We start from the raw sequence: 23,940 nt of genomic DNA, 5'->3' as shown, positions 1-23,940 counted from the left end.
TTAATGTTCTATTGACTTTCCAGGAGTAGTTAAACATGCCTTTATATCTTCCATTTGAAATCAGAGAGGCATAAAAAAATCCTAAATGTTTTATTGTGCCCATAACAAGCTAAATACTTAAATAGAGAATGTTCATTCATAAACATCGTCTGGCTATTTTCCTTTTGTGTTTATTTCACCAGCTCAGAAGTCCTGATGCGTGTGCTTGTTTACAGGTAATGGAGATTACTACTGTAGTGGAAATGACCTGAACAACTTTACTAACCTCCCAGCAAATGGATTAGAGGAGATGGCAAAGAATTCTGCAGAAATGCTCAAGTACGACTTGTTTTGCATTGTGTTGAAATGCATACCAGACATGCAGAATGTGTGGTGGGAGAGGGACAGCACATTTTAACACATTTTGAAAAAAGAGAAAACTGAAATGTGTAGCCTGATCTTGTTTAAAGGTAAAGGGACCCCTGACCATTAGGTCCAGTCGTGGCCGACTCTGGGGTTGCAGCGCTCATCTCGCTGTATTGGCCAAGGGAGCTGGCGTACAGCTTCCGGGTCATGTGGCCAGCATGACTAAGCTGCTTCTGGCGAACCAGAGCAGCGCATGGAAACGCTGTTTACCTTCCCGCTGGAGCGGTACCTATTTATCTACTTGCACTTGACATGCTTTCAAACTGCTAGGTTGGCAGAAGCAGGGACTGAGCAACGGGAGCTCACCCCATTGCTGGGATTCAAACCGCTGACCTTCTGATCGGCAAGTCCTAGGCTCTGTGGTTTAACCCACAGCATCACCCGCGTCACAGCGCCTCCCGCGTCTTGTTTACTTAGAAGCAAATCCCTCTTAAGTCCAGTGGGGTCGCCCCTAAGTAAGCGTGCAAAGGATTGCACCTTTTGATAAATTCTCGGCATTAGAAGCAGTGGCTTTTTTCACAGGAGCTCAACTGATGTGTGTATTTTGTGAGGAATAGAAATTGTGCAGCCCAAGAAAACGCAAGTTAAGGGAGAGTTTGTATCTATTCCCTTTGTAAGTTAACAAGTGGAAGGTTTTTGTCTTACACATTATGAATAACAGTGCAGTTGAGAAGGACCTGATACATCTATGGAAAAACATTTATAAACATACCGACCCTGTATTACTTACCTATGATTATTTCCATATCCAATTTGAAAATTAATGCATGTATAATATATAAATTTAATAAAATACATAAATTTTAAGACTAGTTGGCAATTTCAAGTGGAACAACTAAATTAAACAAAGGATCCTATAGAATTCAGCTAAAATCATTGATGGTGTTCTTGAATTTTGTTTCTATAGAGCCTCCCAAATGTTGCATTTTGGGGGAAGCTGGTCACAGAGATTAGCACCATCACAGGTGACAGGGTATAGTGCTGGATCCTAAATTATGCCTTCTTTCTGTATTTGTAGGGGAGACTGAGCAAATTGTGTTGAAGGCTTTTGTTATAACTAGTTGATGAGGGCCCATTTCATTGCTGTGAATGGATCGAAGGATGCTTCCTTAATTAGTTTGCAGGGCTAGTATATGAAAGCTCTGTTTGCTGTCACTTGAGAGAAACACACCCATCCTGTACAGACCTTTAAAAGATCAGCCTGACTCTGGAAGGTTTTGACTTGGACTGCCAGCTAAAACCAAGCAGAACCCCCTACGTCAAGAAGTATCTCTTATATGAGGTTCTTCCTGTTTGCCCTGTTATCAGGGATTGACTGCAATATCTAGAAGCACCCTGGAAGCAATGTGAACCTTTGGCATTCATTATAGCTGCAGTATTGGAGAATGCAAACCTCCCATTAAAGTATTTAATTGCTCTGGTGCAGTCAGTTTTGAGTTCACAGATGCTAGCTTTGCACTGACCGAGAGGGTACAATACTTCCCACTTCTCTGTCTTCACTATACTGTGGAATCTTTCAAGTTCAAGAGACTGACATTGTCTGCTTTCATTTATGTGCCACTTACACACCGCCTTTTCATGTTTTACAGCCCAATGTGTCTGCTGTACTTTGAAATAATGATGTCAAACAAAGGAGAAAACCCTGAAGAAATTAACCCTCCTTTCCCAGGGCCCTTTAGAGAGGGTCTGGAAAGTGGGTGCATCATTATTGTGATTGGCTGTGAGGGATCGCAGCATGATGAAAATCAATCATTGGGAGGAGAAGTGGTTTTGCCTTTAGGCTGCAGGTAAACGCAGTGGTGCTGTGGGTTAAACCACAGAGCCTAGGACTTGCTGATCAGAAGGTCGGTGGTTCAAATCCCAGCAACGGGGTGAGCTCCTATTGCTCGGTCCCTGCTCCTGCCAACCTAGCAGTTTGAAAGCACGTCAGAGTGCATGTAGATAAATAGGTATCGCTCTGGCGGGAAGGTAAACGGCATTTCTGTGCACTGCTCTGGTTCGCCAGAAGCGGCTTAGTCATGCTGGCCACATGACCGGGAAGCTGTACACCGGCTCCCTCAGCCAATAAAGCGAGATGAGCGCCGCAACCCCAGAGTCGGCCACGACTGGACCTAATGGTCAGGGGTCCCTTTACCTTTACCTAAAACACAAAATGGCTGAGATGTAGCGTTGGGCAATAGCTGACATGTGTGTTGTGATGTGGGGAAATTGCTGACACTGTGTGGAAGACTGTTCCACTATCTACAGTCATTCTATTCTGTTACTTTTTCTTTCCAGAGACTTTGTCGACCATTTCATTGATTTTCCTAAGCCATTAATCGCTGTGGTGAATGGGCCAGCTGTGGGTATTGCCGTAACTCTCCTTGGGCTGTTTGACGTGGTGTATGCTACTGACAGGGTAAGTTTTCTGCATGAATGTCTGACCCCCCCACTCCCAATCCAGTATTGGGCTCTCATAGAAATTGAAGTTATTTAGAGTAAAAAAATCTTTATTCAGTTTGTGCACTGAGTTTCCTTTCAAATGGAGACTTGAGACAGCTGACAGCATCATAAAATGTATGACTCAGTATAAAAAAGGGAAATACAAAGAGTCTTTCCCCTTCACATCAGTAAAAAAATGTGTTGGCTTAGCTTACCTGCCTGTTGCTACGAACTGTGACCATTTAGAAATACTGCCTGAAAGAGGCTTCTGGAACTTGCTGCCCTCCCTGAGTTCATCTGAACGTCAGTAGCTAAGATGGCTCTGAGCTGGCATCTTGCTTTTCCTGTGCTCCTTTTGGCCTGCAAGAACAGCCAACTTTGCACAGCCTTCTCCCAGCTGGACTGCAAGTTGGAATTTGGCAGAGAGAGCAAAGCTTCCCTGGTTCTCTTTGCCCTTATTTTCTCCTGGCATCTGAGTTTCAGATGGGACATGAGCTGCGGGTAGAAAATGTGGTGTGCAGTGTTTTCCTACGTTGGTCCAATTAGAAATGCAGAATTATAGTGCCTCTGCACTGATATACTCTCTGTCTAGTTATCCCCGCTTGGACTACTGCCATGCGCTCTACGTGGGGCTACCTTTGAAGGTGACCTGGAAACTACGACTAATCCAGAATGCGACAGCTAGACTGGTGACTGGTGACTGCTGTGACCATATAACACTGGTCCTGAAAGACCTACATTGGCTCCCAGTACGTTTCCGAGCACAATTCAAAGTGTTGGTGCTGACCTTGAAAGCCCTAAACGGTCTCAGCCCAAGTATACATGAAGGAGTGTCTCCATCCCCATCATTCTGCCCAGGCACTGAGGGCCTTCTGGCGGTTCCCTCCCTGCAAGGTTACAGGGAATCAGGCAGAGGGTCTTCTCGGTAGTGGCGCCTGCTTTGTGGAATGCCCTCCTTTCAGATGTCAAGGAAATAAACAACTATCTGACTTTTAGAAGACATCTGAAGGCAGCCCTGTTTAGGGAAATTTTTAATGTTTGATTTTTGTGTGTGTGTGTGTGTTTTAAATATTCTGTTAAGGGTTAAACCACAGAGCCTAGGACTTGACGATCAGAAGGTCAGCAGTTCGAATCCCTGCAATGGGGTGAGCTCCTGTTGCTTTGTCCCTGCTCCTGCCAACCTAGCAGTGTGAAAGCACGTCAAAGTGCAAGTAGATAAATAGGTACAGCTTCAGCAGAAAGGTAAACAGCGTTTCCGTGCGCTGATCTGGTTCGCCAGAAGTGGCTTAGTCATGCTGGCCACATGGCCTGGAAGTTGTACGCCGGCTCCCTCAGCCAATAAAGTGAGATGAGCGCCGCAACCCCAGAGTCGGCCACGACTGGACCTAATGGTCAGGATCCCTTTACCTTTAATATTCTGTTGGGAGCTGCCCAGAGTGGCTGGGGAAACCCAGTCAGATGGTTAGGGTGTGTGTGTGTGTGTGTGTGTGTGTGTGTGTGTGTGATGATGATGATGATGATGATGATTATGGCTCCCTCTCTCATTCTTTTCTCTGTTCCATTATGTTTGAGAGCATACAATGCTTTCTGTCCAAGTAAGCTATCGGATGTATAAACATCAGTACTGTGGATGATTCAGGTCCAGAACATGTATTGTCGCTGACTGTGTCTGTCCCCTGTCATTTATACAAAGAACTGTGAACTTCAGTGTGTCAAGCACATGTCCAAAGCCGCTTGTGGTCTCATTCTGGATGACAGCTGTAACTGGGTCGCCGATCAATTGTTTCTCAGAAGTCAAAGGCAGGCTCCATTGTTCCTTCTGCAGAGCATGCAAACCATGGAAAGGTTGACTTTTGTAGCTAGGGCTGCACATATTATTATCTAACCACATATAGAAACCATCATGCAATTTAAAAGGGATATTGACAAGTTGAAATGTGTGCAGAGGAGGGCAACCAAGATGACCAAGGGTCTGGGAGCCAAAGTTTGATGAGGGAGTTGAGTATGTTTAGCCTGGAAAATAGGAGGCTGAGAGGAGATATCATAGCCATCATCAAATGTCTCAAGGGCTGTCACATGGAAGAGGGGGCAAGCTTGCTTTCTCCTGCTCTGGAGGCTAAGACCTGAACCAATGGCTTTAAGTTACAAGAAAGGAGATTCCGACTAAACATCAACAAGAACTTTCTACAGTAAGAACTGTTTGACAGCAGAATGGACTCCCATAGGAGGTTGTGGACTCTCTTTCCTTGGAGATGTTTAAGCAGAGGGTGCATGGCAATTTGTCATGGATGCTTTACTGCATTGCTGGGGATTGGACCCCTTCCAACTCTGCAATTCTCTTATTCAAGTTCAGGATTTAAAAGGACAGCTAGATATTGTATGCTATTTGAAAGTGACAGCATTCTAAAGCAAGAGTCTTTTTCCTTCACAGGCGACATTTCACACCCCCTTTAGCAAGCTGGGCCAGAGTCCGGAAGGATGTTCTTCATACACGTTTCCAAAAATCATGGGTGCATCCAAGGTAAGAGAGATACATTTTTGTCTTTTTGAGGGTTGTTTTGAGAGAAGTGCCTTTTGCGCTTCGCTCAGGTAGCCAATGAGCCCTATTCAAGGAGTTAAACAACTTGTGCGGGGGCTGAAAAGCCACACACGCTGTTGTCACCAGCCTCATCTCTGGGGCTGAGCACACTTGCAAGCCTCCTGCCCCCCTTCCCACTGAACACACACGAAGGTTAGGAATAGAGGTGACCGGAGGACAAGACCTGCCAAGGAAAACAAAGAACTTATTTATGTATGCTACAACAGTGGCAAGAGTCTTGATATCACAAGGATGGAAGAATGAGGAAACCCCGACAAAAGAACAGTGGCAAGAGAAATTGATGAACTACAGTGGTACCTCAGGTTAAGTACTTAATTCGTTCCAGAGGTCCGTTCTTAACCTGAAACTGTTCTTAACCTCAAGCACCACTTTAGCTAATGGGGCCATCTGCAGCTGCCGTGCCGCTGGAGCACGATTTCCATTCTCATCCTGAAAGTTCTTAACCCGAGGTAATATTTCTGGGTTAGCTGAGTCTGTAACCTGAAGCGTATGTAACCCAAGGTACCACTGTATGCAGAACTGGCAAAACTGACATGCAAATTGCGAGATAAGGACAACTGTGACTTTAAAGAAGAATGGGAACTTTTTACAAGTTATTTTAAAAGACAACAAAATGAACTGGACTCCTTGGCAGGTTTTGAATAAACATACACAAATTTATTGAGGGTTAATACAGTGGATAGATAATATAAGGATGTATACAATTTTACAATATGCAGAGAACAATGTGAGTTGAGAAATCAGAGAGGAGCTGAGGGAAGTCTTGGGGGGAGGGAGGGAGGGTTTGTTGGGGAGGTGGGAGGGGGAAAAAGGAAAATAATCAAGATGATTTGTTTTGATAGTTTGTTATGTTAAAATTGTTAATATTTTTTTAAAAAAAGAAATAGAGATGACCGGGACATTGCATACCCCCCTGTGGCCTTTCCATGATTTGTTTAACTCTAGTTTTAATAATGCTTTTTGCAAGTTGCTCCCCAGCAAATTCCTTTGCTCACAGCCGCTTCTGGAGCAGCTGAAAGAGAGTTTTTCGACAGTCTCCCTTGGGAGGTTGAGGAGTTGCCTTCCTTGGAAGTTTTTAAGCAGAGGTTGGATGGCCATCTGTCGTGAATGCTTTAGCTGAGATTCCTGCATTTCAGGGGGCTGGACTAGATGAGACCTGGGGTCCCTTCCAACTCTGTGATTCTATGAAAAATAATAGTAATGCCAGACTATTGATCATGCTAGCCCAGAATTGATTGGCAGCAGCTGACCAGAGAGCCTCAGGTGAGCTCTTTCCCATCACCCGAACGCCTCCGTTTAGGAACATTTCAGCTCCTGAATGCCAAAAACCTGGAAGTAAACGCTCTGGTTTTCAGATGTTTTTCGCAAGCCAAACATCCAACACGGCTTCTGCTTGAGTGCAGGAAGCTCCGGCAACCAGTTGGAAGCCACGCCTCGGTTGTCAAACATTTTGGAAGCCGAACGGGCTTCCAGAATGGTTTACATTCGACAATCGAGGTTTGACTGTATTACTGGAGGTGGCAGGGACTGAGCTTGGGATCCAGTGCATGTACTCTAAAGGTAAAGGGTAAAGGGACCCCTGACCATTAGGTCCAGTCGTGGCTGACTCTGGGGTTGCGGCGCTCATCTCGCTTTATTGGCCAAGGGAGCCGGCATACAGCTTCCGGGTCATGTGGCCAGCATGACTAAGCCGCTTCTGGCGAACCAGAGCAGCGCACAGAAACGCCGTTTACCATCCCACCAGAGCGATCCCTATTTATCAACTTGCACTTTGACATGCTTTCGAACTGCTAGGTTGGCAGGAGCAGGAACAGAGCAACAGGAGCTCACCCTATTGCGGGGATTCGAACTGCTGACCTTCTGATCAGCAAATCCTAGGCTCTGTGGTTTAACCCACAGCGCCACCCGCGTCCCCCTGCATGTACTCTACCAGTGCGCTATTGTCCCCGCTTTGTGTGTTTAACAAAGCACAAAGGTTAACAGACGGCAGCGAAAGAACAAGCTGGGACTGACAGTTTTATTTATTGCTTCTGTTTGCCACTAGCATTTTGCCCAAGTAATCGTTTTCTTGTTTTCCTTTCTTTCAGGCCACTGAGATGTTGCTTTTCAACAAGAAGCTGACCGCAGCGGAAGCCTGTTCGCAAGGGCTTGTCACAGAGGTTTTCCCTGACCAGGTTTTCCAGAAGGAAGTGTGGGCACGGCTGAAAGCTTACGCAAGCCTTCCCAAAAATGTTAGTTTTTTGTTTTGTTTTTTAAAAAATCAAAACGCTTATTTTCCAGGTTTGCTCATCTTCCTTCGAACACATTCCACAACCACAGGAGAGCTACCATTCCCAGAACCTTTGGCTCCAAAGTAGTTCCATTGTGCATTGCTTAGCATGATGGTTTTGGCTGCATGGATGCCAACATAGCTTGCTTCTGGCGCCTGGCCATATTGCATGCATAACTCCACTAGCGATTTCCGTTCTCCAGGTGCCAGTTCTTGTGTAGCTAACATGGTGCTATCTGTGCACAAGAGGATGGTATTGGGGTGTGTGCTTGGGTGAACCCCAACATTTGCAGGAATTAAAAATGAAAGCTTTAGGGAAAAGCCCTAAGGGAGGAACCCCAAAACATCAATAGTTTCAGAATGCTGAGTGGCTATTTGTGGCAAGGATGGGCATCTGGGAAGGAGGAATTTGAATGGAATATCCTGAAATAAGCATGGCTGGTTGGAGGACTGAACAGGAAACCGCTCCACACTGTAACATTTTGTTGCAGGTCCTGCTTGTAGATAAACTATTCTTAAGCTTGTGGTAGTGAGCAAATCATGCCTGGAGGTTAGTATTGTTTCTGTTTTAAACAGGGAAATTGAGACTGAGCAAATAATGGCTTTTCTGCTGTTGCCTCTGCTCTGCCTTTTTATTTACATGCATCTGCAAAACAGCTGTTGGAAATGCACAAAAGAGGTTTTTTTGAGGCCAGCCAATGTACAGCTTTGATATTTAATTCAGGTAGTTTTCCAACCTACCACATAGGACTTTCATAGATCCAACATTACTCTGTCCTGAAATGTAGGAAATAATAATGAAAGGCAGACTATAAATCTTTTAATAAATAAGTTATAAATAACTTGCAATGTAATTTGACCTTGACCTCCTCAAGGCTATGCATGTGGCAAAAGATTTATGTTGCTCCAAAGAAATATTTATTCAGGGGGAAAAAAACATAAATCTACTCATATTAAGGGAGTAAGAAGGAAAAAAGGATTTCAGCTAACACTTGAACTTTGACCTAAATATTAAAATATAGTAATTAATAAGCATATTTAAAATTTGACCAAAAAAACCTATATTCTGAGAAAACTTGCCCATAAAATCCTGAAACATCTCTATAGGTCTGCTAATGTTTTACAGTGATGTAAAAAAATAATATTCACATGGCTGTTTTGACTGTTTGGCTTCGTGTTTGTTGGTTTCTTTCTCTTTTGGCCTTTTATTGATAATTTTGCAGGGTGGATGGGGGCTGTTCTTTCAAACACATGTCTATCTTTGACCTTTTCAAATCCTTTGTGAGTTGTTTTTTTGGGGGGCCTTCTTTGAGGCAGTGGAGATACAACAGTAATTATTAAACTCTGGCTTTCATCTGTCAATTTCACCTGCTTTTCTATATCTATTGATTGGCTACATCACTTAAAAAACTTTAGTGGTCATTAACATCTTTCTCTTGTCACAGAGGGCAATTTTTATAGCCTTATTGATTTAGTTTTCTAATTAATATGGTTAAAATCCTCTCAAAATGGGAAAGTACGAATTACACAATATTGCACTTCAATGTGAAATGCATGTGCTTAGTTCATCTGGGGATTACGTGCTCAGAATAAAAGAATCGGATCAGGAAAAAATAGCCTGAACGTGTCTTATTTCCCACTTTCCTTTTTTAAAAAAAATCCTTTAAGCCATATTATTTTCTCTCTGCTTTGGGAGTTCTAGAAGAAAAATATATACAGTAACAGCAACTTCAAAATGGCCCATTTATAGCAGAGTCAGTTTTAACAAGTATTGATGTAAGCGCTGATTTTGGACATTATCCTGGTTTGCATATTTCTCTGTCTCCAACCAATCCAGAAACCATCAGACACTGACAAATCTGTTTGACTCCGACTAATAGTACCATCTATGAAGTTCTTCTTCCATCTGTTTGTAGATTCAGGGTATTGGTTTCTTACTAAGGATACCATTGACACTAAATGCCGTTCGGCAGTTTAACTCTGGTGAGCTTTCTGTACTGTGCAAAATCTCCAGTACTGCTCTGGAAATTATTACAAGCAGAAAAGCATGGCGAGACCAGCATTATCAACCTTACCTGCTTTTCATCTTGTATATGCTAACAAAGACACTCGTGGCAGTAGTCTTGGTCCTGTTTAAACAGAATAGAATTTCCTGTGCCGTTTTTTCGTGCTGCACTATAATCTGCTTAAAGTACAAACTTTTTTTTAAAAATTATACTTTTCAGGTTTACACATTTCACTAATTTTACAATCATTTTAACATTTCAAAATTTGACGTCCTTCCCCCTCTTTCTGCGGTTCCTTAAATTTATTTTTAATACCTTCTGCATATCCAGATTAACTTAGTTTGCTCATTTATTCATCTAATTTAAATATATACTCTTATTGAACAGCAGGTTATTACAATAATCCTGCTAATGTTCTTATCTGTTTACAGTTTATGTGTAAATATTCAATAAACCATTTCCATTCTCATGTGCAACCTTTTTGCTACATTATGCCTGCAGCCTTAGGTTAGAACCTCAGCAAAGATGTGATCCTAACACAGGTTTGCTGGGTGACCTTAACTTGGAGGCACTGGGAGGGAAGCATTCAACCCTTTTTACAGTGGCACCTTGGGTTAAGAACTTAATTCGTTTCGGAGGTCTGTTCTTAACCTGAAACTGTTCTTAACCTAAAGCACCACTTTAGCTAATGGGGTCTCCTGCTGCCCCCGCGCCGCCAGAGCACGATTTCTGTTCTCATCCTGAAGCAAAGTTCTTAACCCGAGGTAATATTTCTGGGTTAGCGGAGTCTGTAACCTGAAGCGAATGTAACCTGAAGCGTATGTAACCCGAGGTACCACTGTATACACTAGCTTCTTTCAGGGAAAGCTGCTGTTGGGTAGAGAGAAATATAAGAGCCCCCTTCACACTAATCCATTGTACCCTGCACCCATCCTAACCCCCAACCCCCAAATTTGTATTACCAGCTAGATTTGGGATTTTACACCTTATAGAAATGTCACTTGGAATTGCACATTCCACACTTAACGATCGAATTTTTATGTATTTATTTCTCTCTCCAGAGTTTGGCAGTCTCCAAGCAGTTGATGCGAAGCATGGAAAAGGAGAAGCTCCATGAAGTTAACTCCCAAGAGTGTGAATGTCTCAAAGGGAGATGGCTGTCCGATGAGTGCATGAATGCCATAATAAGCTTCTTTCAGAAGTCCAAGCTCTGATCTCTTGCCAACTGTGCAGAAAGAAATGTCTGTAGAATAGTTCCGTTCCTCTTACCAGAAGACTAAATTTCATTCAACGAATCCTTTGAATACATATCCACGTTGTGCCTTAACAGGGACGAGCGTAATCCATTTAACGTGCAGGTGGCACCTTCACTCCCAACGTTGTCAAGCTTCTCATTTTTTGGAATTTCCGTCTTTTGTATTTGGACATGAATTTGTGGTGCCAGAAACATCGTATTCCTTCCTCTGGGCACTCAGGTGGGAAAGCGCTCACTGCTTTGCATGCGGAGCGGATTTCTTTGAACACAACGATGACTGTTTGTCTTCCGAAAGGGGTCACTGATTCAATGTCCCCAAACTTTTTAAGCTCTTGAATAACTGACTGTCTGTCATAGTGGGCCGACATGCTATTTGGTGTCCATCTATTGCGAAGTGGGGGGAGAACGTAGCATTTGTGTTAGCGGAAAATTTGAATTAAAACATTTACTTACAAATACTTTGGAACCTTATAACAGTTCTGTGCGTTTTGCTATGTTATGTGACACTCGCTCATGTCATGGGTTAATACAGTCCTTTTGCAAACCGCAGCAGACATTTGTGTCCATCTTTGGTCTTTAAATTTAATTCCAGGGCAAATAGAAACATCTCTCACTGTAAAGCTGGGAAAATAAGGCTTTGGGTGTTTTAAATAATGAAGCCAATGGGAAATGTGTGTGTGTAAGCGGGGGGGGGGGGGGAGGGAGGGAGGGAGACGGAGGAGAAGAGGAAGAGGGAAAAGGTTTAGGTGAAGAGTTTCATTCAGTAAACACTCCTGGTGTACATTGCAGGAGTTGTAACTTGCTCAGCAGATATTAGGGCCAAGATTATGAAGATTGGCTTTTACTTTGCAGTTGGGTGGGGAGGAAACCTAGCAGAGGGATAAGCAAAACCATTTTTCTGCTCCCACACCTGCCATACTACATACGACACAACAGAGAATAATCCAAGTTGGCGTTTCTCCAGCAGTTTTTGGACAACAGTTCCCATCGTCCAAGACCGCTGGTCCTGTTAGCTAGGGATGATGGGAGTTGTAGTCCACAAACAGCTGGAGACCCAAGTTTGGGCAACCCTGATACAAGCGGAAGGCACAATTGGATTGGCTTAGAACTGGGATGGGAGAACATGTGGTCCTCCAGATGTTGCCGGACTACAGCTCCAATCATCCCTGACATTTGCCATTCTGCCTGGGGCTGATGGGAGTTTACCCACATTTCTTAGTGTAGCAGGCTTCCCCCTACCCCTTGGCTTTGAACAGATGCTTAGAGCCACATGTGCTGTTAGCCATTCCATTGGATACGGCGCCCCACTCATAAAACTACACTTCAGTTGAGACCAATTGTTCTTTTTGTGTAACGAGAAAAAAATACCCTAGAGTGTGGTAGTTGGGATATTATTTTGTTCCACAACTTTCAGTGTTTTGACAAGTATAAATTGCACACGGTGTTCTGCTCCAGAGAGAACATTGCATAAGAAAGTGTGACCTGATTTTTTCCTGGCCATTTGTTTTAACTTTTCATATTTTGGAGTCTCAAATTTTCACAGGTAGAGATACTTTTCAGAGTTTTAACAAAAGGCATTTTTACTATCTGCCAGACAAGTACCTTCAGTGGCTGAATGTATAAGTTTTTTATACCCTGTGACTGGGCCAAATCCTAAATTTATAGCAGAAGAACATAAGAGACAGTAAGTTCTATTACAGAAATAACCCAAATATTAGAAGCAAGCCAGAATAAGCTGAGTTCCTGATCCTTATTTCTTGGTTGGGAGGAAGGAGAGGAAAATATTCTAATAGCATTCGCCCCTGATTCTTTGAAAGGTGGTGTGAAAACAATGGATAAAACACATTTTTTCTGTAAGAAAGGATTATTGTGGCAGATTGCCAAGTTTTTACTGACCCTGTTCATGTGCCTTTTACAGCAGCTTGATATACAAATAAAGTTAAGTGAACAAGTAAAGCTTTTTCTGGTGTAGCGACCAGGTGAAACTTTTCCTAAATATTTTCATAACTGGAAAGGCTCTGCTTTGTCAAATTTCTGTGAGTTTAAGGGACGCGGGTGGTGCTGTGGGTTAAACCACAGAGCCTAGGACTTGCTGATCAGAAGGTTGGCGGTTCAAATCCCCGCGACGGGTTGAGCTCCCGTTGCTCGGTCACTGCTCCTGCCAACTTAGCAGTTTGAAAGCACAAAGTGCAAGTAGATAAATAGGTACCGCTCTGGCGGGAAGGTAAACAGCGTTTCCGTGTGCTGCTCTGGTTCGCCAGAAGCGGCTTAGTCATGCTGGCCACATGACCCGGAAGCTGTACGCCGGCTCCCTTAGCCAATAAAGCCAGATGAGCACCGCAACCCCAGAGTCGGCCACGACTGGACCTAATGGTCAGGGGTCCCTTTACCCTTTACCTTTTTAAGGTGCTAGTAGGAGCAGAACCAGTAACAAGACCAATATGGGACAAAAAAATGAACTGGTTTGTAATGTGAAAAGAAGCAAAATAAATAAGTGGTTCTCTCTGTCTCTGTCACTCTCTTAAATGAACAAATCAGATAGTGGTATCAATGAAGCAGCATCTGACATTTTTTTGCCTGTGGACTCAGTACTGAAATTATTTGCTGCAACTGCACACAGACTTTTGCTGCAACTCTTGCCTCCTCTCACTTTAAGATTGCCCATTGTCTCTCATCCTCCATCATGCCCAGGCAGAAAGGTCATGTTGTTCCTGCCAACATCCCAAAGCACACACAGAGGGAAAGGTTGCTGATGAAGCACTTGGAACACAACTCCATTTCTCAATTTCCCAAAGGTGTTACGATTCCTTCCCTGAAATACGTGGCCATCCTCGGATTGGCTGGATTTAGCAACCTGTCACTCAAAGCCACCTGGGCACAAGAGGCCTTAAATATCAATAGGGTCCCCGTAACAGTTGTCCCTCTTGAGCCCCTCAACTGGCAATGATGCCAGAAGCTGCCAGCGCCCGAGGTGACTATTGAGAGTTAGGTGTGCTTTGTTATGTTTCGCCTAGTGCAATACCTTTTGATCTGCACGCATGCAATTTCTCCTTTCCTATTGCATGGGCTCCTTGGAATAAGCAGCTCAATTGGATTTATGAGTCGCATTGGTTTCAGGACACACTCAAGGGCTGGTAGCCCTCTCTTGTTTGGACAATGCTACTAGTTGTTAAAGGGACTTGAATGACGCTTTGGGTTAAACCACAGAGCCTAGGGCTTGCCGATCAGAAGGTTGGCAGTTCAAATCTCCGCAACAGGGTGAGCTCCCGTTGCACAGTCCCTGCTCCTGCCAACCTAGCAGTTCAAAAGCACGAAGTGCAAGTAGATAAAGAGGTACTGCTCCGTCGGGAAGGTAAACGGTGTTTCCGTGCGCTGCTCTGGTTCGCCAGAAGCGGCTTAGTCATGCTGGCCACATGACCCGGAAGCTGTACACTGGCTCCCTCGGCCAATAAAGCCAGATGAGTGCTGCAACCCCAGAGTCATCCGTGACTGGACCTAATGGTCAGGGGTCCCTTTACCCTTTACTTTTACTAGTTGTTAAATTGCCTGGTAGAGCAGGAGGAGAGAGAGGCTAAAGTTGTGCAAGCGATTTGGAATTCCGCTGGCTGTTCCTCCTCCTCCCAGGGAGACCACCATACAGCAGTGGGAATCCAACCCCCCTTGCTCTCAGTGACACATATGCCGGAGGCAACAAGTCGAGAGAAAAACAGATCAGGGCAACCACTATCCTTCAGGGGTGGCACTGGAGCATGTGACACCATCTGCCACAAACCCTAGTTTATGATTGTGGCATGACCCATCACAAACCCTAGCTTATTTTTCTTACTTATTTCTAGCTGAAGATCAAGCTGCAGATAGAGAAGCTGGTCAAGAAGGGAATGGGGCTAGATTTGACTCCCTTACTCTTTCCTTGCTAAATAGCTGATCAGCAGTCTTGTCTTTTTTTAAAAGCTTTTGTGCTCTCCATTGCATTAGGGCAACAGTGTTCATTTTCAGGTGCGATCCTACTGACATGCAAATGCTTGGAGAAATTCCTTGTCTTTATGTCCCAACCATTAAAAAATCGGAACTCTATCGCCTTGTTGCATATGTCTTCCAGACTGTTAAAGCCACAAACACCTCTTGGTATACTGATAGATGTTATGTGTTTATAAACCCTGTATCGACATAGCCTTTGGTCACTGGAGAAGAAGCAAAATGAGAATGAACTGTGGCCATATAACAAAATAATCCTGGAATAACTTCATGGTTCTATTCCAAGGGGGAAGCAGGCAGTGGGGATACGGTCACCTTTCCATTGCAGTCTCCGCATCAGGAGATCTGGTGGCAGCGAAACCTTTCTGTTTATGCAATGTGATGGGCTTTCTAGCTAGAAACTGAGTGTGCACCTATATTATTAGAGATTTGGGGTGGGAAACATTTCAAAAAAGAAGAAGAAAGCAGAGGATACAAGTATCCCTAAACAAAAAAGTTATACAATAGATGCATTCAAAAAGAAATACTTTTGTATAATATCCTACCTTGCAATTATGGTTGCCAGTGGAGCATCATGTCTGTACACTCCAAAGGCTTTATGTTCCTTGGCAATCTTGTTGGAAAGAAATCTTTTTGTTAGGGGCATGTGATCTGGCTCTGGTGAATAGTATGCCCCTTGCAGTAGGTCGCTAGCTGTTTCGAACGTGTCAAAGTAGGAGACCTTGTAACCTGAATAGGGAGGGGTGGAAAACAAGAATTGTTTATTGCTTTAAGTATACAGTATTAGAATGGGGTTTGTTGCATTTTTATTTTATTTTATTTTATTTTACTGCTCTGCTGCTGTACTTTTAACAGCAGCTAACTTCATCTGATCAGGGAGAATGGTCTCTGAACCCCCAGACCTTCCAGCAGATCACATGGTGTTGGGAGATACCAGAGGTTGATCGGTTTGCTACATGCAGCAACAAAAGCGTACCAAGGCTCTTCTCATAGTTCCAGAATCAGGAAGTGGAGAAGAAGGACACACAGACCGTCCAAATGTCCCTAGTTTCCAGGGAGAGACCCAGATTTACAGAAGCTGTCCTGGTTTCTAATTTGATCCCGGAATGTCCTGCTTGTCCTTAGGATGTCCGTATTTTCATCAGAGAAATGTTGGAGGGTATGGAGTTATGCAACCCCTGAGCTAAGGATATAACTTTAGAACACATCTGAAAGCAGCCCTGTATAAGGAAGGGTTTTTTTTAAAAAAATGTTTAATGTTTTATTATGAGTGGCTGGGGCAACCCAGTCAGATGAGCGGGTTATCAATAAATTTATTATTGTTGTTGATGATGAATAGGACATCCCTATTTTCATCACAGAAATGTTGGAGGGTATGGACACATATATTGGGGTGGTGTCCCAGAGAGTTCTGTACATCTCTCTCCCCCCCCACCCCCACCCCCGCCATGCCACCTATTTATAAGAAGCTGTGTTGGGTGCAAACTCAATGAGCATGACTCTTCCTCCTCTTCCTTTGGTTTTACAATCTCAGAAGCCTTAGCACAATTCCTCCATGGAGGTTGCCCAAGCAACTGGTCTTCTGGTCCAGCAGCTCATCTTCCATCCATCTTCTGACTGGCGGCAGTGGATGTAGACATTGAATAGAAGTGCCTCTTGCCAGAAGTTCATTTTGATCATTTTGGCCTCCCATAGATTGTCCCCCTACAAGATTTATCAAACGACAGAGGTGGCCTCCCAACGATAGTGCAGGCAGAAGGTCTTCCATACATCCTTACCTTCCTACAGATCAGACTGGATATAGGGCTAGCTCCCAAAATACTCGGGCACAACCATCTTTGTCATTAGCCACAACAGTTCACTAGCCAGCCGTTCCATAATCAGATATTTCTTCAGGAGCACCAAGCTCCTGGCAGCCCCCCCCCCCCAGTTATCCACAGGTCTGTGCTGGAGGACTTTAACATTCATGCTGGGGCTCCCTTGTCGGAGTGGCTCAGGATTTCATGTCACCCATGACAACCATGGGTCTGTCCCAAGTAATTTTTGACCCTACCCATGCTGCAGGGCAGAGCACACTCTGGACTTAGTTTTCCTCACTGGCTTGGATAGTGATGGTCTTACAAGTGTAGGAACTTTCAATAGTTCTTTTGTCATGGTCAGATCACACTATCTGGTGGGGTAGTGTCAGAGCTCTGCAGTGGTGGGGGACCGATTAAGATGATCCACTCCAGGAGGCTGAGGGATCTAGATGGCTTCCTGATTGCTCATGGGGAGTTTCCTGTTGCCTTGGCAGGTGATTCTGTTGAAGCCCTAGTGGATCTCTGGGATGGAGAAATGACTGGCCAAGCATGGCCAAGCTCGGCCCTTCAGATGTTTTGGGACTACAACTCCCATCATCCCTAGCTAACAGGACCAGTGGTCAGGGATGATGGGAAGTGTAGTTCTAAAACATCTGGAAGGCCAAGTTTGGCTATGCCTGATTGTGGCTATGGACACTATCTCTCCTGAGCATCCCCTCTCATGAAGTGGAGCCAAACCAGGCTTCCTGGTTCCGTGGGGAACTGATGACAATGAAACACATGAGACAGCAACTAAAGTGATGCTGGTGGAAAACTTAGAAGGAGTCCGGCCGAATACAGGCCAGAGTCTCTTTGAATACCCATTCCATGGCAGTGTAGGGCATGAAAGCCAGCGTGGTGTAGTGGTTAAGAGCAGTAGACTCGTAATCTGGGGAACCGGGTTCGCGTCTCCGCTCCTCCACATGCAGCTGCTGGGTGACCTTGGGCCAGTCACACTTCTTTGAAGTCTCTCAGCCCCACTCACCTCACAGAGTGTTTGTTGTGGGGGAGGAAGGGCAAGGAGAATGTTAGCCGTTTTGAGACTCCTTCAGGTAGTGATAAAGCGGGATATCAAATCCAAACTCTTCTTTTTCTCTGCCTCCATTGCACCAGCAAGGAGCTGTCCAGCGGAGCTGTTTCAAGTGGTCAGGGGTCTTTTACACTCTGGCCCACATTAGGAGAATTTAGACCAGGCTTCCTCAACCTCAGCCCTCCAGGTGTTTTTTGCCTACAACTCCCATGATCCCTAGCTAGCAGGACCAGCGGTGAGGGATGATGGGAATTGTAGTCTCAAAACATCTGAAGGGCCGAGGTTGAGGAAGCCTGATTTAGACTACTCACCTGCCCACTGTGAACAATTTGCTCAGCACTGTGCTTGCAAAATTGATTGGATCTGTACCGACTTGGACGCTATAGTTGATAGCCTGCATTTGACCCTTCCTTGTGTCCCACAAAGCAGATGATGAATTCAAATGAAACTGTTTTTCACCTCATTCATGGGGTTCTTTTGTCTTTCATTGCACAACTGCACTGAACTGTGGCAGTAGGTTTATGCAGGTTCACTGCTTTGCAGTAAAATTCTGTTTCATTGTAAGTTGTCATTAAATTGTATGGTTTTGTATTTTTAAACTGTTTTAAATTTTAAAGAGCACCTATTATAAATGTGAAAGAAGCATCTAGCACTGTTATTGTGTAAAATGACTTACAGTTGACTCTTATGGAAATTTACCCAAAAATATTGATTTCAGTGGCACTTACTCCCAGGGAAGTGTATATAGGAGTAGAAGCAAAAATAGACAAGACCATTGTCTTAGGGTAGCAAAATGCTTATAATGATGTGATACTACTTTTAGAGGTGGTGCATATTTTATATTGGGGAGGGATGAGAAGGCAATATATCTTTTAACTTAAAAATATCATGGCAAGCTACCATGAACATTGTTTAAATCAAAGCTGCACAGTTTGAATGCTTCTTGCTATTTGTTTTTCTGTCCAGGAATATGCGAGATTTCATTTTCAATGTCTTTTCATCCCCCCCCCCCTTCTGCATTTTACCTCTTAAAGTCTCCAGCAAATTAAACATGCCTGTCTCCCAAAATAATGAATTGATTTTTTTTCCAGATGGACAGTGTCGAAGTTTTCTTTATCTAGGGAGGATTAATTTTATTGAAATACAATCCTTTCTTTATCCCACTTCAGACACTTCTTTAATCTTCTGCAAAGTACTATTAAAGCCATTTCTGGCCTTCATTATCCTCCGCCTTGTGAAAGAGCAGACACACCGTTTCAGCCTGTAGCTGCTAAGAAATTGTGACTCAAGGCGTTCATTTTCTGAACCAGCCACATAATTGCTATATTACTATGTGAAAATGTGGTTTAATAATATTTGCCATGCATCCCCTTCAACCTAAAGGTCTCGTATTTAGGTAATAAATATTGTTTAGTTCTAAGCTTCCTACCAGCACAGCTGTACCTTTCCTGTCCAAAGGCTATTTAAACACTGTCAATCTCTGTTCCCATTTTAGTAATACTGACAGTTATATATCTCCAAGTTTTCATTTCAGTAAATATTTTCATATTCCTCTTCTTTAAACACACTCCTTAACCTTTCCCCTTAAAAACAGCCTGGCGTGCCGACATTAGGACCAGCAACTCTTATTTCCAGTGATGCCAAATATAGTCTGCACGTACTTTTTTCCTGGTCGTCATAAGCACACCGAAGAAGAAGCTCTCTCAGAGGGTCTTGCAAGTTGCCACAAAGTGCAGAAAGCTTTTGGAACACCTGACATATTTCTTCCTCCTTATCGCAGCTGCTTAATTTCTGATAAATGACCAGTGGTGGCAAGTTCAGCTTAGATCTTGTCACCCACCTGGTGCCTGAACTGAAGATTCTCTTGTTTGCTTTCTGGTTCGTGGGGAGTGGCGGCAAGTTCGGAAGAGAGGTCTTCACAGGCATATTTATTCCTCTTTTCTTGTTCAAAAAGGTTTGTTAGGAATGTAGCTACCACCCAGTGGAGCACAGCAAACATGTTTGTTTCTCTTTCTGTGCCAGAGGCTTTTTCCAGCCCTTGCTATGAATTCTAGACATCACAAGAGCAATGTGACATCACAAACAGAAGGACGTGGAGGTGTTGGGTGGAAGAAACTATATTGTAGGAACATGCTCAATGTAGCTATTATTATTATTATTATTATTATTATTATTATTATTATTAAATATATATACCGTCCTATACCCACAGGTCTCAGGGCCGTTCACAGAATAAAATAAAAACTACCGTATTTTTCCGTGTATAAGACTTGTTGTTGTTTTTACCAAAAAATAGGTTTAAAATTGGGGCTTGTCTTATACACAGGTAGTGCTGAGGGGTGTTTTCTTGGGGGCGTCTTATAGACGGAGAAATACGGTATATAACCACGAAATACATAATCAAGATAAAAACAACAACAACCCTATAACACTCCCCCCCCCAAAAAAAACCCCTCACATTTTAAAAGGGCATAGGATGTCAATCAAATTAACCAAAGGCCTGGTTAAAAAGGAATGTTTTTGCCTGGTGCCTAAAGGTGTATAATGAAGGCGCCAGGCAAACTTCCCTGGGGAGAGCATTCCACAGATGGGGAGCCACTGCAGAGAAGGCCAGTTCTCGTGTTGCTACCCTCCGGACCTCTCGAGGAGGAGACACATGAAGGAGGGCCTCAGAAGATGATCTCAGGGTCCGGGTAGGTTCATATGGAAAGAGGCGCTCATTGAGGTATTGCGGTCCTGAGCCGTTTATGGATTTATAGGTCAAAACCAGCTACCATTCCCCCCACCCCATAATCACTGCCAGCCAAATTTTGCTTTAGCTAGACAGAACAGTTGTTGTTAAACAAAATTTATATAATGGTTGGTTATAAGGAAATCTCTAAGCGGTGGCAGAACCACGCCTTAACATTCAACGCACATTTAAAGCACATCCCAAAGAATCCTGAGAACTATAATTTGTTAAGGGTGCTGGGAATTGTAGTTCCAAAATGGAGAACTACGGTTCCCAGGATTTGGGGTGGCGAGTCATGCGGTTTAAATGTGCAGTGAATATGCTTTAAATGTATGGTGTGCATCTGCCAATAGATGGATCCCCTACTCCTTTTTTAGAAGCATGGCTGTGTTGGGACAGCTTTGGTCATAAACTTTAAATGTGATCTTTCTTCTGTCACGTTTTCTGGGCCAATATTCTTGCCATATTTCATTTCATTTCACTTTTGTCTTTCACTGTCCTGGTCCTTCCCCCCCCCCCCCGCATGCTTTTTAAAATTATTATTAAATTTTACATATATAAACAGAAAGACAAGAATTCACAATAAACCCAACCAAAACATAGCCACCCCTCACCACAATTCACCTAATATAGAAGGCATGAAGTAAAGAAGCTAGTTTGAGAAGGGATGAAATGAACTCATGGCATTCTTCCAATCTCTAGCAGCCACTATCCCCAATGCTGTTAGTAAATAGTCAGTTGAGTGTTCATACAATAAATATTGATTATCTCCATCAAATATACTTAGCAAAGCTGTTTCTGGGGGGGGGCGGGGCGGGCGGGCGTTTGAGGCTTTCCCAGAATTTTAGCAACGTCCTGAAACACTTCTGTCCAAAATCTTGCCACCCTATTGCAATCCCACTCCATATGTGTTAAAAGGTAAAGGGACCCCTGATCATTAGGTCCAGTCGTGGCCGACTCTGGGGTTGCAGCGCTCATCTCGCTTTATTGGCTGAGGTAGCCGGTATACAGCTTCCGGGTCATGTGGCCAGCATGACTAAGCTGCTTCTGGCAAACCAGAGCAGCACACAGAAACACCGTTTACCTTCCCGCTGGAGCGGTACCTATTTATCTACTTGCACTTTGACGTGCTTTCGAACTGCTAGGTGGGCAGGAGCAGGGACCGAGCAACGAGAGCTCACCCCGTGGCGGGGATTCGAACTGCCAACCTTCTGATCGTCAAGCCCTAGGCTCTGTGGTTTAACCCACAGCGCCACCCGTGAGCTATTAAATCCTGCACCTTCCCTGCCTCACCCCCGGCAGGCGAGACTTACCCATTCTTGCAATTTTCACCAGTGTTAGGTACCATTTTTGTATTATTTTCAAAAGCATTTCTTTTAGCCAAAGTGGTTTTGTAAGGTAATTTACCCCACATAGGAACTGAACATTCATCTGAGGTACCCAGCTGCCTTCCAGTCTAATTCCCACAACCGTTTAAAGGTATTTTAAAATCCTGTGTCCAGTTTATCTAACAGACTGTGCAAAGTAGATATTAACCCCTTCTCTTGTTCACCTAGATTGAGACATACTTTTTCAAATGGTGTGAAATCCTTAGTGCCTTGTTGAAGAATATGTTTTTGTCAGATAAATGTGCTGACTTTTGCTACCACATCAGTCCAGTCAGCATCCCTGGGAATTGGTTTAGCATTTATATAAAAGTCTTGAGGCTTGTCCAAATAGTTTTCTTTTATTGTTACGGTATGTCCTTTGAATAGAATTGTGATGTTCATATATCAGGACTAACAGGGAGATTACTCAACATTAAGGTTTCCTTTCTATGATTCCTTGCCTTCAAAATTGTTTTCGGTGTATTGTCCTGCACTTTTAAACTACTGTCAATTTCTTTTTTGATTAATTGACTGCGTTGTGGGTTGGATTGTTGCAATAAAGAATGTTGTGTCTGTACCCATTGTCTGTCTCTTGAGTGATTAATACAGGATAGCAGATGCCAAAGTTGGTAATCTTCATAGAATAATTTCAATAAGCGAATTCCCCAATCTCCATCCTTCAGTTTTCTATACCTTAGAACCTTGGAGGTCTATGACCTTCTACAGGAAAATACAAGTTTCCAGTCTAGCTTGCCAGAATTTGAAACACTGGTAGGAATTTCTGTGGGAAGAACTTTTAAAAGGTTAGGTTTGCTTAGGCGCAACTATCATTTTTGTCAGGGCAATTCTATCAGACAGGGAGAAGAAAATCAAGCAGTTCCAACATGACAGGTCTTTCAAACCATTTGCCTACACTTGGCCATAGTTGGTTATAAACTATTTGTTAGTGTTCCTAGTAACATATACTCCAAAGTATTTAAAAGTAGTGTGTACCAACAGGGCACCTAGCACTTTAGACACGTTCAGTTGGTCTTATGATTGTAACTTAACAAATCAAATTGGGTGTCCGGAGTGCAGTCTTGTCCAGTTTTGTTGAATGGGTTTCAGCTGATGCGGCTGAAGGATATGGACATTGTGTCTAGTCAGGTCTGTGCAACCACCAGTGTCAAAGTAATGATTCTTCAACATCAGCTTTGTTGGACTGGTCATGTTGTTCAGATACCTGATTATTGTCTTCCAAAGCAACTACTCTATTCCAAACTTAAAAATGGAAAGTGTAATGCTGGTGGTCAACAAAAGAGGTTTAAAGAGGCAAATCAAGGCAAATCTTTAAAAATGTAGTATAAACACCAACAACTGGGAAACACTGGCCTGCGAGCGCTCCAACTGGAGAACAGCCTTTACCAAAGATATCATGGACTTTGAAGACGCTCGAACTCAGGACAAAAGGGAGAAACGTGCTAAGAGGAAGGCATATTTGGCAAACCCTCACCACGATCAACTCTCATCTGGAAACCTATGTCCCCACTGTGGAAGGATGTGTGGATCCAGAATTGGCCTCCACAGCCACTTACGGGCTCACTGTCAAAACTGTGTTTATGGAAGACAATCTTACTCGGCTATGAGTGATCGCCAAAGAAGAAAAGGACCCAAGTCCCTTTTGGCTCATAAGAGCTGGAAGGGAAGGAGGGACTGCTGGTTAGTGGTTCTTTTACAAGAGGTGGTAACACCACTCCCAAAGAAACCTACCCCTAACCCAGAAGATCTTAACAATTAGTAGTAGCAAATATCTCCTTCATGGGCAATAGCCTTGAGCAGCTGGTGACCAAGGCACTTTTGGATGAAACTGATATACTGGATCCATTACATCTGGGGTTGAGGCACTGACTGGACACAGAAATAGCTTTGGATGCTCTGTACATCGGGGGGGGGGTGCTGTGTTTCTCTGTTGATTCTCCTTAATCCTTCGGCAGCTTTCAATGCCACCAGCTATCACATTTTGGGAGGGTGAGTTGGAGGCACTGCTTTTCAGTACTTCTGTTCC

The 23,940-nt window shown here is 43.6% G+C and overlaps 3 protein-coding genes across 10 annotated transcripts in view; 1 reads left to right on the top strand and 2 right to left on the bottom strand.

Moving 5' to 3' along the window:
- The window catches only part of LOC307220884 (enoyl-CoA delta isomerase 2-like), a gene marked incomplete at its 3' end in the record, with an annotated part of 36,425 nt that extends 25,511 nt beyond the window's left edge, over positions 1-10,914 (top strand). For all 5 annotated transcript variants that reach the window (XM_079985053.1, XM_079985054.1, XM_079985052.1 and 2 more), the window contains exons 6-10: positions 216-318; positions 2,683-2,803; positions 5,258-5,347; positions 7,513-7,656; positions 10,762-10,914. In XM_079985053.1, coding sequence (XP_079841179.1) covers positions 216-318; positions 2,683-2,803; positions 5,258-5,347; positions 7,513-7,656; positions 10,762-10,914 — 611 coding nt within the window. The remainder of the gene's footprint in view (positions 1-215; positions 319-2,682; positions 2,804-5,257; positions 5,348-7,512; positions 7,657-10,761) is intronic.
- Positions 1-19,869, bottom strand: part of LOC307220912 (testis expressed protein 56-like) — a 31,638-nt gene extending 11,769 nt beyond the window's left edge. The window contains exons 1-4 of one of the 3 annotated variants that reach the window (XM_079985095.1): positions 19,460-19,869; positions 15,476-15,659; positions 9,770-9,823; positions 8,447-8,471 (exon numbers count right to left, since the gene is read on the bottom strand). In XM_079985095.1, coding sequence (XP_079841221.1) covers positions 8,462-8,471; positions 9,770-9,823; positions 15,476-15,659; positions 19,460-19,724 — 513 coding nt within the window. In that variant the 5' untranslated portion in view covers positions 19,725-19,869 and the 3' untranslated portion in view covers positions 8,447-8,461. Of the gene's footprint in view, positions 1-8,446; positions 8,472-9,769; positions 9,824-11,046; positions 11,340-15,475; positions 15,660-19,459 lie in introns of those variants that run through there. The other 2 variants (XM_079985094.1, XM_079985093.1) reach the window with 2 other exon arrangements.
- The window catches only part of CDYL (chromodomain Y like), a 401,628-nt gene that overhangs the window by 293,942 nt on the left and 83,746 nt on the right, over positions 1-23,940 (bottom strand). The window lies entirely within an intron of this gene.

The sequence above is a fragment of the Podarcis cretensis genome (assembly GCF_951804945.1).
Source record: "Podarcis cretensis genome assembly, chromosome: 7".
NCBI lineage: Eukaryota > Metazoa > Chordata > Lepidosauria > Squamata > Lacertidae > Podarcis > Podarcis cretensis.
Note: the sequence above shows the minus strand (reverse complement) of the source record. Positions and strands in the feature narration are given on the sequence as shown.